The sequence below is a fragment of the Sinocyclocheilus rhinocerous genome, unplaced genomic scaffold (assembly GCF_001515625.1).
Source record: "Sinocyclocheilus rhinocerous isolate Xijiao unplaced genomic scaffold, SAMN03320098_v1.1 scaffold5167, whole genome shotgun sequence".
Classification (NCBI taxonomy): domain Eukaryota; kingdom Metazoa; phylum Chordata; class Actinopteri; order Cypriniformes; family Cyprinidae; genus Sinocyclocheilus; species Sinocyclocheilus rhinocerous.
The window spans coordinates 105,390-124,347 of record NW_015657484.1 but is presented as its reverse complement, the minus strand read 5'-3'; the positions used below and the strand labels follow the sequence as shown (position 1 = coordinate 124,347).

The 18,958-nt window shown below is 35.0% G+C and overlaps 1 protein-coding gene across 1 annotated transcript in view; it reads left to right on the top strand.

Annotated features, from left to right (window-relative positions):
* Positions 1–7,775: 7,775 nt before the first annotated feature.
* Positions 7,776–18,958, top strand: part of LOC107721024 (protein sidekick-2-like) — a 98,913-nt gene continuing 87,730 nt past the window's right edge. The window contains exon 1 of the mRNA XM_016528877.1: positions 7,776–7,931. Within this exon, the coding sequence (XP_016384363.1) occupies positions 7,852–7,931 (80 nt within the window). The 5' untranslated portion in view covers positions 7,776–7,851. The remainder of the gene's footprint in view (positions 7,932–18,958) is intronic.

Sequence of the window (18,958 nt, the reverse complement as noted above, 5' to 3'; positions counted from 1 at the left end):
CACACAATATAAATTGCACACAAAAATATTGAAGCATTAAAGCAAAATTAGAGAAAGAAAATACAAAAAAATTGTTGTAACAATAAGTGTAATACAGCTTTGAATTGTTATTGTTGTTTTTCAATACATTAGAAAGTGTCCTGTTTAATTAAATAGTTTTTCTCTGCACAAAAAAGAAATATCATACATTTTACCATGATTTAGAGACAATAGCCACTAAAATGTCAGTGTAACAATCTTGTCAGGCATATTTACCACAATAATCAGTTTATGACATATTAATAGACTCATTCGTTTTTTACCCCAAATACTACTTACTTGCAATTTTACATTTTTTTACTTTAATTTTTTACCAATTTAAAATGCAATAAAGTTTTGTATGCTCACTTATTCTTTTATATATTTTAATACATACAGGTCAGAATAAGTATACTGTTTAAGTGTTACACTGAGTGACAATGGAACATTATTTCACACACATTTTGACATTTTATTCTTCCAAAACATATCTGAAACCTTAAAGGTAGACACTTCTATTTGCATTTAATGTGCTTTCTATGTATATAAAAACATTACAATTGAAATCACTTTCGAATCTCAACTCTTTCTCTTTTACAGTGAGATCGAAAAGAGAGCAAACTGAGACTTTGCTTACATTTTTCAGCTTCTCGGATGTTTCTCCTAAGAAAAAGTCCCAATTATCACATCTGTCTTCACTGATTTTATAAGAGATCTCACAATATCACACATTTTGCTCAGATTTTCCAAGATACTGAAGCCTGGAATCGAAATACCAAAATCGCAGTATGAATTCCAATAACAAATGTCCACATTAATTTTGTAGCTGTATACTTTTACTGGTTGTTTCTGTTTTATTTCTCCCACAGAATTTTGGCAGAAACATCTGAGATGCTTAAATAATGGAGGGCTCCATTAAGTTGTCTGTCCAATGAAAGAGCAACCCCTGAGCAATAAAACTTTTCTCTAGGTGTGCGTGCTTGAATGTTGGCCTTGTACTGAGTGTCTCTCTGGGAAGAGGTTAGAGACTGTCATGGTGCCATACACACACAGGCTAAATAAAGACAAACAGTGGTTCAGCAATGACTCTGCCCGGATGACATGGTGGTTAAAGATGTGTGGAGAACTGGCTCAGAGATGGAGTCTGTAAAAATATAGTCTTGTATGAAATTGTTCAGTTTAGTGTGTTTAATCTTATATAGTATTTTACCCACTAGATACATGCTTTATGTGTACTGTATTTGTTTCCAACTGACTTCATCCTCCTGTCATTCCCTGCTTTTCTGTGTGTGTGTGTGTGTGTGTGTACACTTTCCCTCAGGCTCCACAGACTGTATGAAATATACATATATATGTGAATAGAAGATAGGCAGCAGGGAAAGCACTGAGGGAAACACCTCAAGTGCAGAAGAATTCTCTTCTCCTTCTCTGGATCCGTCTGCGGTAGAATGCCGTGGAAATCATGAGGCTGGATTTTCGGATGTGCCCTTATTTAGGCCATGTTGGGATTAAAATGATATTCCAGTGAGACGCTAGGAGCAATATATTTACATGTGAATGCTGTATTTCATTTGTTTTTCTTTGTTTTTGTTTAGAATAGAGTTATAGACTCATACCACCTCAAATTCAGGAAAACCACTTTCACACCCATCAAACAAACTTGGGCCTGCTCCAAAAGTGACTTTGGCATAGACATAGACAAAGTGTTGTGTATATTTTTGGCATTAACTGCTTTGGCATCAATGTTAAAGTTACATTTTTCAATGGTTTTGTGACTGAGGGTCGATGTTATGCAGATATATACAGTAGCTTTCAATAGTTTGGGGTCAGTCAAGTTTCAAGTTTTTGACAGTCTCTTATGCCCACCATGGCTGCACAAATTTGAACTTTGGCATAGACATAGACAAAGTGTTGTGTATATTTTTGGCATTAACTGCTTTGGCATCAATGTTAAAATTACATTTTTCAATGGTTTTGTGACTGAGGGTCGATGTTATGCAGATATATACAGTAGCTTTCAATAGTTTGGGGTCAGTATGATTTTTTTAAAGTTTTTGACAGTCTCTTATGCCCACCATGGCTGCACAAATTTGAAGAAAAAAAAATGCAGTAAAAAGTGTAATGTTGTGAAATATTATTACAATTAAAAATATCAGTTTTCTTTTTGAATATATTATAAAAAGTGATATATTTTTGTGATGGCAAAGCTGAATTTTCAGCAGTAATTTTTCCAGTCTTCAGTGCCACATGATCCTTTAGGAATCTTTCTAATATGCTGATCTGGTGCGCAAGAAGCATTTGAAAACTGTAACTTGAGCTGCTTAATATTTTTGTGGAAATGTATTCTTTAATGAATAGAAAGTTCAAAAGAGCAGCATTTATAATTTGTTTATAAAAAAAAATCTTACTGACCCAAAATGAATGAATAGTAGTGTAAATAATAAATTTAACAGCAAATGAGAAGCACACAAAATTGCTTCACCATTCTTTTATATATTTATGTATTTTTACATTTTAAATAATGTTTTATATTTTACATTTTTAGACAATACATTTAATTAATTCAATATTTATTTAAAAAAATAATAAAATAGAAGTTGTAAATGCAAGAATAAAACAGAAGTGTATATGGTTATCAGCTGATGATATTTATCTCAAAATAGTACAAATACTTGTACTGTTACATTTCTACAGTAGTAAACAGCTGCCATAAGTAGGCTGCACAAATTTGAAGAAAAAAAAATGCAGTAAAAAGTGTAATGTTGTGAAATATTATTACAATTAAAAATATCAGTTTTCTTTTTGAATATATTATAAAAAGTGATATATTTTTGTGATGGCAAAGCTGAATTTTCAGCAGTAATTTTTCCAGTCTTCAGTGCCACATGATCCTTTAGGAATCTTTCTAATATGCTGATCTGGTGCGCAAGAAGCATTTGAAAACTGTAACTTGAGCTGCTTAATATTTTTGTGGAAATGTATTCTTTAATGAATAGAAAGTTCAAAAGAGCAGCATTTATTTGAAACAGAAATCTTATGTAAGATTGTAAATATTTGTATGCACACTTTTGATAAATGTAATGTGTGATTGCTGCATGAAAGTATTAATTTCTTATAATAAAAAAAAATCTTACTGACCCAAAATGTTTGAATAGTAGTGTAAATAATAAATTTAACAGCAAATGAGAAGCACACAAAATTGCTTCACCATTCTTTTATATATTTATGTATTTTTACATTTTAAATAATGTTTTATATTTTACATTTTTAGACAATACATTTAATTAATTCAATATTTATTAAAAAAAAAAAAAAATAGAAGTTGTAAATGCAAGAATAAAACAGAAGTGTATATGGTTATCAACTGATGATATTTATCTCAAAATAGTACAAATACTTGTACTGTTACATTGCTACAGTAGTAAACAGCTGCCATAAGTACTCACAGTTCAGATCCAAAAGTACAATGTGCTAAGAAACCACTGAACTTGGGTTTGGACCAAGAATCATCCTTAGTCTCATGAATAGCTAAATAGCCTACAGTAAATCTACCTGCTTTATTGCATAAGAATTTGCACATTTGTATATTTGCTTTGTGTCTGTGTGTTTGTAAGCACATCACACCTCGGTTATCTTTAATGAGTCTGACACATAATCGCTCATTATGAGAGAAAGCGCGAGAGAGGAGCAAAGATGCCCATACTTTTAATAGAAACCACATAGCTTGTGTTTAATTATGGATGTTAACCCCTGGGCATATGTGTGTGTGAGATACTCGTTAATGAGTTAAGAAGTGTAATTCTCCATGTAGCGCTTGTGCCGGGCCTTTTGTGACACCAGCCACCAGACCCCTTTTGGCTCCTCGACAACCTGTCACCAAAACAACTACCGCGGCCCCCCGGGAAACCCCGTCTGACCCTTTTCGTTCTGCACACTCACGATAACAAGCACAGGAGAAGCAAAGAGCCCATAATTGCAGTGTGTCTTCTGAAGAGCGTACAACCTTCTGTCTCGAACCCCTCCGATAGGCTTTTTTAAAACAATCTCTAGAATTTACAGCTTTTCACCGTCTACATCTAACGCCAGCGCCCATTAAGGTAGTTTTTCTCTGAAGACTTGCAGTGGTAATCTGACTACTTTTTTTTCAAAGGCCACTGTCTCTTTCGTATCTGTCAATTAAGATATGCGTCCCATAAGCCCCTATACTATTTGGTCCTAGAGCACTTGTTACTGGTCCGCTCATGTAAGGTTACAGTAGGGCATTATCCACACTTTTCTGCCATTTACTGCATCAGTAATAAAGTTTCTGTGATCTTACTGTTGTATCTCCACTCCGCTCGGCCCCTCTGAGGCCCATCAGGGTGTTTGTTAGCTCCATTGACGGATCATTAAGGCTTTTAGTCGACCAGATCATTTGTTCTCTAATGAGAGGGAGAAACGCGAGCCCTGATACTCATCGATGATCAATGTATTCTGCCTGTTTTAACTGTATCACTCGTTCTCGGTATCTCTTTCTCTCTATTTCTCGCTGTCTGCATCTTTATCTCTCTATCTGAGATAAAAGTGGAGTTCGAAACGCTTGGGAACAATTAGCCTCACCCGTTTAATCAAATCTCTCGTGCGCAAATCCTTCCACTTCATTTTCATAAAACTTTGTGAATATCTCAAACCGTGCATTACATTAATGCCCCTCCTCCTCCTCCTCCTCGTCTAGCCTGTTTCTTCCTCTAACTGGCTTCTGCATCGTCAACCCTCTTGTATTTAAGACTTTACAGTGGTTGAATCCTAATTTGCATGCTATCCAACCTTAATAGTATGCAATATTAGGATTAATGCGTCCTGAATCATAGTACGTGTGAAATAGTGGGCCTGTCTCAAAATGCACAGATGCCAGAATATTTGTAATGGATTTTCGAAGTATGCACACTTTTTTTGGCTAATCTGTGTGTGCTTGGGTCTAGTATGACCTGTTTCACATTGCACTTAGTAAGACAAGAAGTTTGTGATGGTTTTTGAAACTGTTTCAGTAAATGTATTAACTTCAAAGTTAAAAGGGCACCTTTCCCCTCATAACGACATTGTATACATGAAGACATTTGTCATATTTTCAATATAATATAATATTTAGTTGGGCTGGGCATCAAAACACATCTACTGATCAGATTTCAATTAATTTGATTTCAATTATATATATATATATATATATATATATATATATACTTCCATAATATTTAATCCATTTTACATTATTCCATTGATGTTGATTTAGTAACTTATCTGGGCTGTTTTTCCCAAAAGTAACATTTAGTGAGTTCATTCAGTAAAGGATTCGCCAGACAAATGCAAAATTTTACTGTAAATTTTAAGTGTTTTTTTTTTTTTAATGATTCCGACTCAAAAGAGTCTTTTATTTTACTGTAACTCTTGGGTGAGTTGTTTCCCCTCCTCCTCCTCCTCCTCGTCTAGCCTGTTTCTTCCTCTAACTGGCTTCTGCATCGTCAACCCTCTTGTATTTAAGACTTTACAGTGGTTGAATCCTAATTTGCATGCTATCCAACCTTAATAGTATGCAAGATTAGGATTAATGCGTCCTGAATCATAGTACGTGTGAAATAGTGGGCCTGTCTCAAAATGCACAGATGCCAGAATATTTGTAATGGATTTTCGAAGTATGCACACTTTTTTTGGCTAATCTGTGTGTGCTTGGGTCTAGTATGACCTGTTTCACATTGCACTTAGTAAGACAAGAAGTTTGTGATGGTTTTTGAAACTGTTTCAGTAAATGTATTAACTTCAAAGTTAAAAGGGCACCTTTCCCCTCATAACGACATTGTATACATGAAGACATTTGTCATATTTTCAATATAATATAATATTTAGTTGGGCTGGGCATCAAAACACATCTACTGATCAGATTTCAATTAATTTGAGTGAGTCGTTTTTTTTTGTGATTCTGGTTCAAAATTGTCATTTGTTCGTGAATCAGTGGTTGCGTTGTATGTTTTTCATACACTAAAAATTATCAGTTCATAAGAGTCATTTGTTTGTGAATCGACTACACATCGTGCTAACACACTTGTTGTTTGCCACGAGAACAGCTCAAAAGAAAGAAGTGTTTGGCATTATTTGACGAAACATTCATTGTTTAAGTCATTATATGTAGTTCGGACAGCAAACTGAGGTAAATATGATTTATTTTTGCTGATGTAGTTTCAGCACTGAGGGAAACACACGCCTAGAGTTACTGTATCGCTAACGGAATTTTAGCAATGCTCAAATCGTGATTAAAGATGATTAATTCGACTGTCTGTATTTTTTACTCAGCCGTAATATTTAGTTCAAGTATACTTCCAAATTGAGTAAAAAGATGCAACACTACACTGTTTACGCTTCGTGCAGAAAATTGTTCCGCATGCGATAGTCAATAGTCACATACAGTGTTTTTTAGTCACACTTGACATGTTTGTTGACATTTGTTGGCATACAGTACACAAGATGACAGTGTAACAAAAGAATGTATGTGATTCTGCTTTTTTAAGAACAGATAATAATTAGAATATGATTTTGTGATATCTGCATGTTTACGCAGTAAAATGTTGTCATGTAGCCTAATAATGTGCTTAATGTGGTAGCATCCATCCATCCATCCATCCATCCATCTATCTATCTATCTATCTATCTAACAACTGTACATCTGTATCCATTCATGCATATTTACTCAACAGTGAGGAACATAATGGAAATATGCTAAATCTGGATTCACTTCCCTATTGCTTTTGTTCTCAATCGAGGAGCTAAAAGTTGGTTTAGTGAAACCAGAGAGATACCACAAACCGTCTGCCTAATAGATCATTTTGACAGTTTAATTTTAATGCTTGATTATCATTCAGTCTTATAATTGTATTATCCAACCGTTCAATTAATTTGGTCTATATTTACACCGATGATTAGGATCAGAATCGAAATTGTAATTCGCTGGTTCTGCGTGTCGAAAGTAACCAGGCTATCTGTTGGAGTAGCTCTCCTGATATTCGTGCTCCTACAGGAATGGGATATCAGCTCCATCTGCTCCCAGCATCTTTCCATTAGAGTTTAGTTTAGTTTACTACTTTATTAATCCCACAAGGGGCAATTGCAGTAAGGCATGGGCAGCACATCACAGACTTTGCAAATGGACATAACAGCACATAACAAAAAAAATGTTATGTGCTTATGTAAAAAAGAGGAACAAATACTCTTAGATGTGATTGAGTGCATGGACCCACTTTAAAAGACCGGACGTGACTGTGCTGTGTGTTATGAAATGAGCTTACACAGAATTAATATGAGTGGTTCTGCTAAAATCTGAAGAAAGCACCACCCAAAATGTTTCACTTAAACTGTATTAAATAAATAAATATTTTTGTGTTTAAATTTAAATTTGAAATCTTTATTTTGAATATGCAAAATATATTTATTACTCATCCATTTATTGTGTTTTATTCTACTTTCTAGCAATACAATTTTTTTTTTTTTGAGTTTATTTATATTCATATTCAGTCTGGAGTGCTTTTGCTTTATTAAACTTCACACAAGACAACAGGCCATGTTTAAAATTCTATGTGCAAATACCAGCAGCTGGCTGAGGGCGCGATACAGCAAGTGTCTGTGAGCATTAGCTGGTCATGTTTACCTGCTGCAGGTCAAACAGTGTTTTCCCTCAGAAGCAATTCCCACTTTCTTACATTCTCTCTTTCTTTGTATCTTCCTGCAGATGACGTTCCTCCATACTTTAAAACAGAGCCTGTACCGAGTCAGTTGCACCTGGAGAGGAACCGGTTGGTTCTGACCTGTATGGCCGAGGGGAGCTGGCCTTTGGAGTTTAAATGGATCCACAACGACACAGAGATCACGCGGTTCTCGCTGGAGTACAGGTCAGTGTGTTTTCATGCATGCGTAAAACTGATTTACTAGCAGTCTAGCAGGGATTCTTTTTTGTGTAAATGTGTATCGTTTTCTAACATGCGATGCATCAGAACCAGATCGCTTCCATTATAATCAGAACTGTCTACACTGGAAACCCATGAACTTTACGTTGACAGAAACGTGGATTTGGTTTAGCCAGATGGTTTTCGTTGCTTATACGTATGTATTAGTGCGTAACATTTACTTGTATAAAACGCACATTTTTTATGTTTGGATAGATGCTGAAACCTATAAACAATTGATAACAGCGTAGGCCTATACATAGAAAACACCTTTTGTGTACCAAAATAAATATTACATGATAAACTATGTTTTTATCATGTTATTAATTTTAAGGTTTTAAAGTGTAGTCTTGTTTAACATTCTGTAATCAAGTTTTTTTTTAAGTTGGCAGCAGAAGTCACACAAAACTGTACAAAATGTTAGAATTTAATTGTGAATGAATAAACTGCGCTTATACGTATGTATTAGTGCGTAACATTTACTTGTATAAAACGCACATTTTTTATGTTTGGATAGATGCTGAAACCTATAAACAATTGATAACAGCGTAGGCCTATACATAGAAAACACCTTTTGTGTACCAAAATAAATATTACATGATAAACTATGTTTTTATCATGTTATTAATTTTAAGGTTTTAAAGTGTAGTCTTGTTTAACATTCTGTAATCAAGTTTTTTTAAAAGTTGGCAGCAGAAGTCACACAAAACTGTACAAAATGTTAGAATTTAATTGTAAATGAATAAACTGCATTTCATAGATGTAACTGATAACATAATATCATTAATAACAATTTAATACATTTGAATACAAATATTTCAGTATTCATAAATAAGGATTCATATTTTGTGTTTTAAAATAATAAAATAGTATTTCATTTCTAAATATGCTATGTTACTTATATATTTGTTTGTTGTTGTTGTTTATTTACTTATTTTTTTATATTGATTTTATTCTTTTTTTTTTTTTTTTACTAAAACTTCTGAGTGTAGCTTTTGATGTGTTTTGGTCTCTTTCACACCCTTCATATATGCAATAGTAATACTAAGACAAATATAAATTATAAAATAACCCAGGCAAAGTCAAATCATACCAATGGATTCCTGTCGAGAATAAAATTGAAAGAAAATAAGATTTTATTTGCAGTTTACTTAAATTGATAATTCACCCTCATGTCATTCCAGATATGTATGTCTATCTTTCTTCAACAGAACACAAAAGATGATATTTAGAAAAATGTCTTTGTTTGTTTTGTCCATACAATGGAAGTCCAGTGTTGTTTTGGACCCCATTGACTTATATAGACAAAAACAGTGGATTTTCATTATATGGACAAAGTTATATACTGTAGGTTTGGAACGACATGAGGATGAATAAATGATAACAGAATTTTCTTTTTTAGGTGAACTATCCCTTTAAGAAGAGCATTGAGCTGGCACTTTTTTTTTTTTTTTGAAGCTATATTTCCCCGTCTCATCAAAAACCAAGAAAATCTTTCCCTAGCAGTGGAAGTAACCAATATGATAAAATATAAATGTTATTAGGTTATAATTCTTATAATAGTACTTGTGATTAGAACAGCAGGAATGTGATGACACATAAATTGTTCCGTCTTTATTTTGTGAGGCAAAGATTCAAAGGAATAATTATTCAGTGTTGAAAAGCAGGAATTCACTTTTAAAGACGATTGTATCTGCCATCAGATGTGCTCAGGTCATCCAATTCAGACTTTTTTTTTATTAACTATCCTCAGAATATAATGTAAACTCTGGAGCTGTGGTGAATGGAGTTTTAATTAAAAAGATAAAACTGGCTGATTAGAGCGAGGGACAGGACGGGGTACAGATGGTGTGCTGGTCACTGTGCTGTTCTGAGGCTTCCCATCTACTCCATCTCTTCTCATGTTTACCTTATTATTGCTAAAATCCAGTTACAGTTGATCTATTTCTGATAATCACTATGCACATGCATATTCAGGTTAAAGGGATTCACTCAAAAATAAAATTACTTTCTTTCTTGTGTGGAACATAAAAGAAGGAATTTGTTTTTCTATCCATGAAAGTCAAAGGGATATTGTTTGGACCCCAGCATTCTTCAAAATATCTTCTTTCGTGTTCCACATAAGAAAGTCATACAGATTTGGAATGACATAAGAGTGAGTAAGTCATGGCAGAATTTTCATTTTAGACAAATTATCCCTCTATGCAAACCGTAATCTAATTGTTGCCAAACAAATTAATTACAAGCGCTTTGAGACCGAGAGTTTTGACAAATTATTAACAAGTGCTTTGAGACACAGAAAGTTGTGAAAAATCAAACTATCAAAACATATGAACATGAAAGGAAACTAAAATAAATCGATATCCAAATGAAAAAAAAAACCCATAAAAATGTTCCATTTCATTTCACTCTGGAATGCTGTGAATTAATGATTTGACTAAATTACTGAACATAATTGCTAAAAATGAATTCTAAATAATAAAAGAAAATAAACAAATAGCATGCAGCATATCCAGAATATAACAGCATTAAGTATTCAGAATGTGGACCTTAATTTTAAAATGATATGCATATAAACATGGTTCAATCTCAAAATATCTGTATATAATAATTGTACAACATTCTCTGACTTCTGGCTATGTGTATTTGTATGCATAAAGTGATACATGAACACAAAAAGTTATTTTTATTTTATTTATTTATTTTTATAGAATTGATTTATTAACTTATTTTATCATCTTATTTTTTAAAATATTTTATTTATTTTTATAAAATGATTTATTTTTTTAACTTATTTTATCATCTTATTTTTTTTTTTTATATTTTCTTTATATCATTTTATTTTATGTTGTACACAAAATGTAGTGTCACTTCTTCTTATGCTTGGTTAGGACACAATGTTATGCAATCAGACACATCTAGAGGTCAAAGAGATAATCAAAGGTCAGTATCGCTGATCAGGACTAAGACTTGCTACTATAATACATAAGAAACCCAACTGAAACCCAGTTTTCAGGTGTTTGTACAAACTTGTGTTTGTATGGGACATCTCCAGTGTCATTGGCGTCCTCCCCTATGACATGCGAAGGCATGAGAAAGTGGCAAGTTCAGCAAAGCCGAATGGTAATTTGGCCGTGGATGCTCTTCTATGCAAATAGAAAGAGTGATGAATCGTCATTTAAAAGCATCCCAGCTCTCACAATGACCTTTCCTTTCTCTCATACGCAAAGGAGACTTTCCCAAATGAGCTCAATCAATTGTTGTCTGGCAGTAGTGTTGTTCTCTAATGCCAGCTCAGCTGACTCTGCTACTGTGGCGCGCTAATGACATCAGCCTGCCTGGGCTAAAAATTAATTTAAAATATATTAGCATAGAAAACTATTACTATTTCATAATATTAGTACCGTATTGACCCGAATATAAGACGATGTTTTTTTCTTGGAAATACATCTGAAAAAATGCGGTCGTCTTATATTCGGGCCAATACGGTATTTTTACTGTCTTTTTTTTGTTTTGACCAAATAAATGCAACTTTGGTGAGCATTAGAATCTTCTTTAAAAAACAAAACAAAAAAGGTTTTGTAAATTCAGTCATTAGTTGTCTTATAAGTCAAGATCAAAATGTAAGATGTTATTGACTAATGGTTTTGCCTCTTCAATAATTTCCACCATTCAAATCATAATAAAAGGACAGCCATTTGGATGTGCACAGAAGAGTGTAACTAATGTTTTTAATTGTTCTGAAAGACAAAGCAGAAAAGAGCAACCTAGCATTTCAGATTAATGTCCTGCAGAAATGTTTTAAGGCCATTCTCACTCTTTTTCATTCTTTTATCATTTGGTTCTTCTCTCCAGTTTGCACTCTCTGGTTTCTATTCCTTGTGCTGAAATCACAGTAAACAAGTTTCTCTCACGGCTGACTCTCAGACCATATTTTCACATTAACAGGGACAATTTCACGCCGGATCTGCACGAATTAACTAGAGTTCAGTGCAATAATTTGCCTTGTCTGGAGGATGGCAGCGACGAGTTCCCACTGAGCATTCTCACAGAAAGATCCTATAAAATACTGCTATGCCATACATGTTTTGGTTTTTCACTCCATTTACACTCTTATCTTTCTGTGGCGATACATGCCAACACAATATTTACACGCTTTAGAAGATATTTTGGGAAAATATTGTTTGCTGAGGAAAGAGATAAGCAAAAAAAAAAATGAGGGGTGCAAAATTTTCTCACAGTTTAGTTTGTATCACAGTTCTGTAGTCACATGGAACATTGATTTTAGGAGTGCATGTTTTGGAAATTTGAAACTCATACAAATAAATATTAATTTAAGACTGTGAACAGCCGATGCCAATCTAATGATATTATTTATTATGAAATTTGCTGAAATTTCACTCACCCTCAGACTATCCAAGATACAGATAAGTTTGTTTCTTCTTCTAAGTTTGTTCATCGGAAAAGATTTAGAGAAATGTAGCATTACATCACTTGCTCACCAATGGATCCTCTGCAGTGAATGGGTGCCGTCAGAATGTTAGTCCAAACAGCTGACAAAACCATTTACAAACCACTTACAAACATGCAGCTTTTTCTCTTTATGAGATGTTAATTGACGAACTGGAGTCTGTAGATTACTTGTGGATTGTTGATGTTTTCATCAGCTGTTTTAACTCTCATTCTGACGGCACCCATTCACTCCAGAGGATCAAATGAAGAGTAAGTGATGTAATGAAAATCCCCCAAACCTGTTCTGATGAAGAAACAAACTCATCTACACCTTCGATGACCCGAGAATGAATGCATTTTTATTTTTGGATGAACTTCATTTGTAGATATAGGTCACCCAAAACAAAAGTTATTTAATAATTTACTCACCCTTGAAATGGGGGGGGGCATGTACAGTGTACAGTTGTTCTCCAGTACTGAAATAAACAGTGCTTCGCTAGTATGCCCATAAAATCTCTCTTTGCTTCTTATATAAGCAAACATCCTTTTCTTGTTTCAACATCCCTGCCTTTAGTGTCACCATAACAACAAGTACCGCTGTTGTTTGGTTACTGAAAAGCTGTGCCATTCATCAACTATATGCACTGATTATTCTATAGGCAGCAGATGTTATCAGTGCTTCCCGTAACTGCGCCTGCAGGCTGAACCGATGTTGCGTTTCGCTCCCAGCAAATTGAATCACCTGCAGCATAGGCCTGTACAAAAAGACCTGCTTTCTTCCTTTCATTCTTCTTGCCTGAAACCACGTGTTGTCAAAGACTGCACTGGAGCAGAAGAAGCGTTCTGTTGTTTTCTTTAATCATGTAAACATTAGCGTGGTCTGTTGTGACGCCTTCTGATATCTGTGACCCGATACCAGCACACTTACTGAGAAGAGCTTTCAGTCCAGACAATGCTAATGGATTCTCTTCAGCACCTGAAATATGAGACATCCATCCAGCATTCTTTTAGTGTAACTGTGTGTGTGTGTGTGTGTGTGTGTGTGTGTGTGTGCGTCTGGTGTTATATCTGTGTATGCATGAGTGCATCCGTAATCTGGTTCCAGTAACCTCTCAATGGAACTGTTGCAGTCTGACCTTACAGATATTGTTGAATATGTTCATAAGTATGCAGTTCATGCCAGGGTTGTGCACCATTCAGAATTGTATTGAGAACGGGTTTTAAAATTCAACAGCTCAATTTGGACAGAATTTGAATTGCGGTAGCAAACGGGATACAGAATTATAATAGAGCCTAACAGTGTCAGCTCACTCTCTCTAAATATAAAACTATATAGAAAAACAATACATTATGTTTATTGCCAAATATGTATGTATAATATATTTAAGTAGGTTGAGAGCATAGGAAGGTTGACTGGATGGTTGCTATAGTATTTTTGCTTCCATTTTCTGACTGGTGTTTTTTGCAAAATCATGGGTAATGTAGTTAATTGAAAACCTTATAGCTTACAGCAGGTCTTTCTTTAAAGGGTTATAAATATTTGACATGAAATATAATATCAAAGTATCTTTTTTTGACCCTCTAACTCTAGCACTCTCTATTATAATTCTATTCTTTAAAAAAACGTGTCCCTTTTAGACTTGCACTCTATTCATTTACTGCTTTTCTCACTAGCTTTTCTAATCTTTTTGTATTTTATCTATTTGTTTTCTTTTTATTTATTATACAATTAACAAAAGCAAAAAGGCCTATAACACTAGCTTGCTCTATTCTTTTTCTATTCTTTTCTATTCGAGGGTGTTTTCTTTTTATTTATTATATAATAAAAATAAAAAAAAAACCTTGCTACATGTACTGCGTTAAGCTAACTGAGGCTTGTTATAGCACTTACATATCATTGCTCTTTTGATAGTTTTGATTGCTTCCATTGTCCTCATTTGTAAGTCACTTTGTATAAAAGCGTCTGCTAAATGACTAAATGTAAATGTAATATTACTAATAAATTACTAATAAATTGGACCATGGTAAGACCAGCCAGTACTCAAATAAAGCATTTGAGCTTTAGTTATGCTGTATACATTCAAGCCTTTTCAGTATTTCCCTTTTGATGTGTGGTTCTTTAACCTCTCCAGGGGTCTTACAACATCATCGATTCCCTGATGTAAATGTATTTAATTCAATAAAGGCAGTCAGAAAATCTCAAGACCTATAGAAATGCTGGCTAGTGATAGTCTCTTTAATTATTTAAGTCCACATAGCATTGTATAAGCATGTTTGTGAGCATAAATAACATTCTGTGGGCAGGAGTCAGGCTATTGAACCAAACTATCAATGCTCAAGTTCTTTTCATGGAAACTTTTTCTTTGTTATCTTTGAGGAGTTGCTGAATTGTTTCTTCGAACAGGTTAAAGTCATGGTGAGGCAGACCACCACTTCATCCAACAGCGATGGGTTTCCAAGGCAACATCAGCCCAGACGGGTGTCTGTTTGTCAGCCGGCTCAGTCAGGGGCGTTTGAACTTCATCTGCTACTTTTTGCTCCCGTGCTTTCTTGCTCTTTTCTCTTCTCCGTTAACGGAAGGCTAATTAAAGGGACCTGACATTGCGCTCTGTTGGCTGGAACATCAATCAATCAATGTCTGAAGCCCCAGCCCCTACTGACTCTCTCAACCTGCTGCACAAGCTCACAGCCCTTTAAAGGTTAATTATATTCATTAGAGAAAGAAGGAACGGGAGAGAGGAAGATAGAGAGGAAGTCACCCTGAATATATGCCGCTCGTGGCGGGATTTTATCCATCACAAAACTCTGCAAGGTTAAACTCAGAGTCATAGCACCACCTGTTAGAATATGGGTACGTCCATTTGGCTTATAGTGCCCTGGGAAGTCAACGTAAAAGGGTATTAGGTCCTTTAAAGTGAGACTATAGTTTAGAACAAGTGTAGACCCATATATAGCTTTACAGAGAGCGATGAGGGAAATTTACCCAGAAGTCATTGCACACCACCTCAGGACTTCACGAAGTCTGGCAAAAATAAACTTAATTAAACTTAATTGATTTCTGCACAGTTTTTCATAGGAATGAGGTTTTAAGTATGAATTATATTAATTTAAATATTATATTTGTTTGTGTATATACACAGACACATACATTATTGTGAATGAATATAATACACAAATAAATATTAATAAGAAAAAATGACTGCTACGCTGCTTCACTAATCGTTTTTTTATGGAATTATTCAATTCAATTCAAGTTTATTTGTATAGCGCTTTTCACGATACAAATCGTTGCAAAGCAACTTTACAGCAAATTAAGTTTCTACAATATTTAGTGGTAGCTTATCAGTGGTGACTGTCAGTTAACATATGGCAGAAATGTACGGAAAAATCAATTACACCATGACAATTCATTCATTTAAAGCAAAAAGTCTACTGAACCTTTCGTGTCCTCGTCGATATGTGGGAAGCGGTCCTGACACGATGATCGTCGTCGCGGGCGATGTGCGGCGCACCGTCTCGATCAGGCTCCTGAAGTCCCTCTTCAGTGTCTCCGTCTGCCGCAGCTTGGTGTCGTTAACCCCCGCGTGAAGCACGACCGCTCTGGTGCTCTCGTCGCCCTTCAGGATCGCGGGTATCTGCGCAGAAACATCGAGAACACGAGCACCAGGGAAACAGTAGATATGCACTTTACCTTCAGCTATCGTAGCATGGACGTGCCGGACGATGGAGTCTCCGACGATCACAGCGTCGCGTTCCGTCTCGCGGAGGGGAGCGAAGTGGTTCCGGGTGGAGATCTCGAAGACCGGAAGTGGCGGAGGGGGAGAGGTCGTTTCCCGGGGCCTGGTTCGTCTCTCCGCTCTCTCAGCTGGGCCTGCCTCTCCACCAGGTCGCGGATGCTTCTCCACGGCCTCCAGCTCAAGCTGCATTCGGTAATATTTTAAGTATACATTTTAAATGTATACATATAATATAATTATGTAAAATATAATGTTGTATATAAAATAATTATAAATATATAAATATTTTATAGAATATTTGTAATATATAGTATATTAGTCTGTGGCCAGTACAGTACAGCTTCTATTTAATATCCATTCACTTCTAATTTTTATCGAAAGCTGGTTTGTCTGGACGTCTGGACTTTTATTCCATTTTCATTCCATATCTCCACCATATTATTATTTAGGTTTGCAATTTCTCCCATTTATTGTCATAGTTGGTCTGCCTAAATCTGCTTAAATCAGAGTGTATAATTGGGGGAAAAAAATACTGTATAAGGGAAATTAAATTGTTAAACTCTAATGCTACAAAATGGCACGATATTGGAAGTAAAAAGCTATTTCAGACAGCAGTAGTTTGAGTGGCAGATAATGTTGACGTCTTGACTGAATAGCCACACAGCTGACCTTCTAACAGCTTCTGGCTAATCAATCACTGTCCTCTTCTTGTCATTTTGTTTGCATGTGTTTCTGTGCCCATCTCTCTATCATCCTCATCTTTTTTTGTTGACTTTTTCTTGTTTCTTATTCTTCGCATTATGTTCTCTCTTTGCTCTCATTATCTTTCTCTCCCTCTCTCTCTCAGTCTCATTCTGTGTGTCTGGACAGATCTCTTTACTGTCTCTACTCCATTGTTTGTATTGATTGCCATCTGAGGTCAATGGTTTTTTAAAGCATCTAGATCGAAACGCAGAGTGTCTTCCTCATCTCCCTCTCCCTCTCGCATTCCTTCCCTCTATCCTGCTCATTTCTGTGCAGTTTCATTCTTTTATCTCTCTGCATCATTGATCCATGAGGCTGGAGAGTGTTCTGGCCCGGTAATGTGTGGCCCATGGGCCTTCAGGTCATTTTAATTTGAGTTCAGGTCAGTCGGGCTGAGAGAAAATGTGGTTCGACTAAATTAAAATGGTCTGGAAGATGATCCGATTTCATCCACTTCACAATAAGAGGTAAATTAAAGTAATGAAGTTTTAGCTGGTGTATACAAAAGAGAAAAGCTGCACGCTAGCATTCAGTTTTGAAATGTGCCATTTTGACATTTTTAAGCCAGTTACATAACTATATAGGACCACGCTGGCGATGCTAAGGGGCTATATGCTAATAGCGGACTCGGGAAATCAAAATAAAACTAGTGATAACAAATTAACAACTAGTGATTTCTAAATATAATAGAAAGAACATATAAATTCAGTCTTTTTGTAACATTTTTTTTCTTCATTACCCTTCAATTTTTACTTTATGTCCTGTAAAACATACCAAATTAATTTTAATAGAAACATGCACATCACAAAAAGGTATATTCAAGTAATTTTCTGATTGAATGTTTTTTTTTTAATAAATAGATTTTCAATAGAATAAATCAATAGATCCAGACAAAAAGTGTGTGTGTGTGGATGTATGCGTGTGTGTGTGTGCGTATGTATATATTTAATCAATAATTTAGCACCAAATAGCAATGGTTTCGGAAGGAACATGTGACATAAGCTGCAATAATGGCTGCTGAAAATTCACATTTGCCATCACAGAAATAAATAACTTTTTAAAATAGGTTAAAATACAAAATGTATTAATATACAACATTTCTAAATATTACTGTTTTACTGTATTTTTGATTTAATTAATGCAGCTTTTGTGAGCATAATAGAGTTCTTTCATAAACATTAAAGTAATTTTACCGACCCCAATACTTTTGAACATTAGTGTGTGTAGTCTATATATAATCAGAACACAGTCTTCTCTCTTTATCTAGAGTTGAGCTGCATGTAGCATTTGCAGCTTGCTGGGGTGACGGCAGCCAAATGTTTCGGGGCATGTTTGAAGCTTCGTCTCGCTATCAAACTAAAAAGTATACCCCCCACCAGCCCCCCAAACTTCCTAATTAGTCCATTAGCGCTAATATACTTCACACAAGAAGCAATTTACCATGCCTGGCAGGATCTGCAACCCGCTAACCTCATCGCTAATATCGTTTGATACTTCATTATAGTCTGTTAATAACAGCTCTCCTCAACTCTTGACTTCTAACAAGATGCCCGTCATTCAAGCCCTATACCACTCTATTTCCTCCACACCCACACAATCTTAGTCTCTCACGGCTAGCGGTAGGTTAAACTACAGGTCTGGAGTCAGTGTGGGACCAGATAAATAGCCACTAACAGCTCTTCTATATATCTGAGATCTGTATATGGTGCTTGTTTTTGTTCAATATATGTGATGCTAATTTTTTTGACTGGATGTATTGATTATTTTAAAATGCCTTTCATTCAGACAATTACTTGCCTTTTTGAGATGAGCGTGTTTGAAGTTTCTGGCTTAAAGATAATTTGGTATGTTTTGAAGTGCTTCAAGTAAGAATCTAAGGATAGTAATGAAGAATAAAGTGTCTGAATGACAAATTTATATGATCTTTTTTATAATTTCATAAAAAAGAGATCAGTGAAGCAGTTGTTAATATTGTCAATATTTAAAAAGGTATAATAAAACCTCAAAATATATTTGGAGTCAAATTCATATATATATATA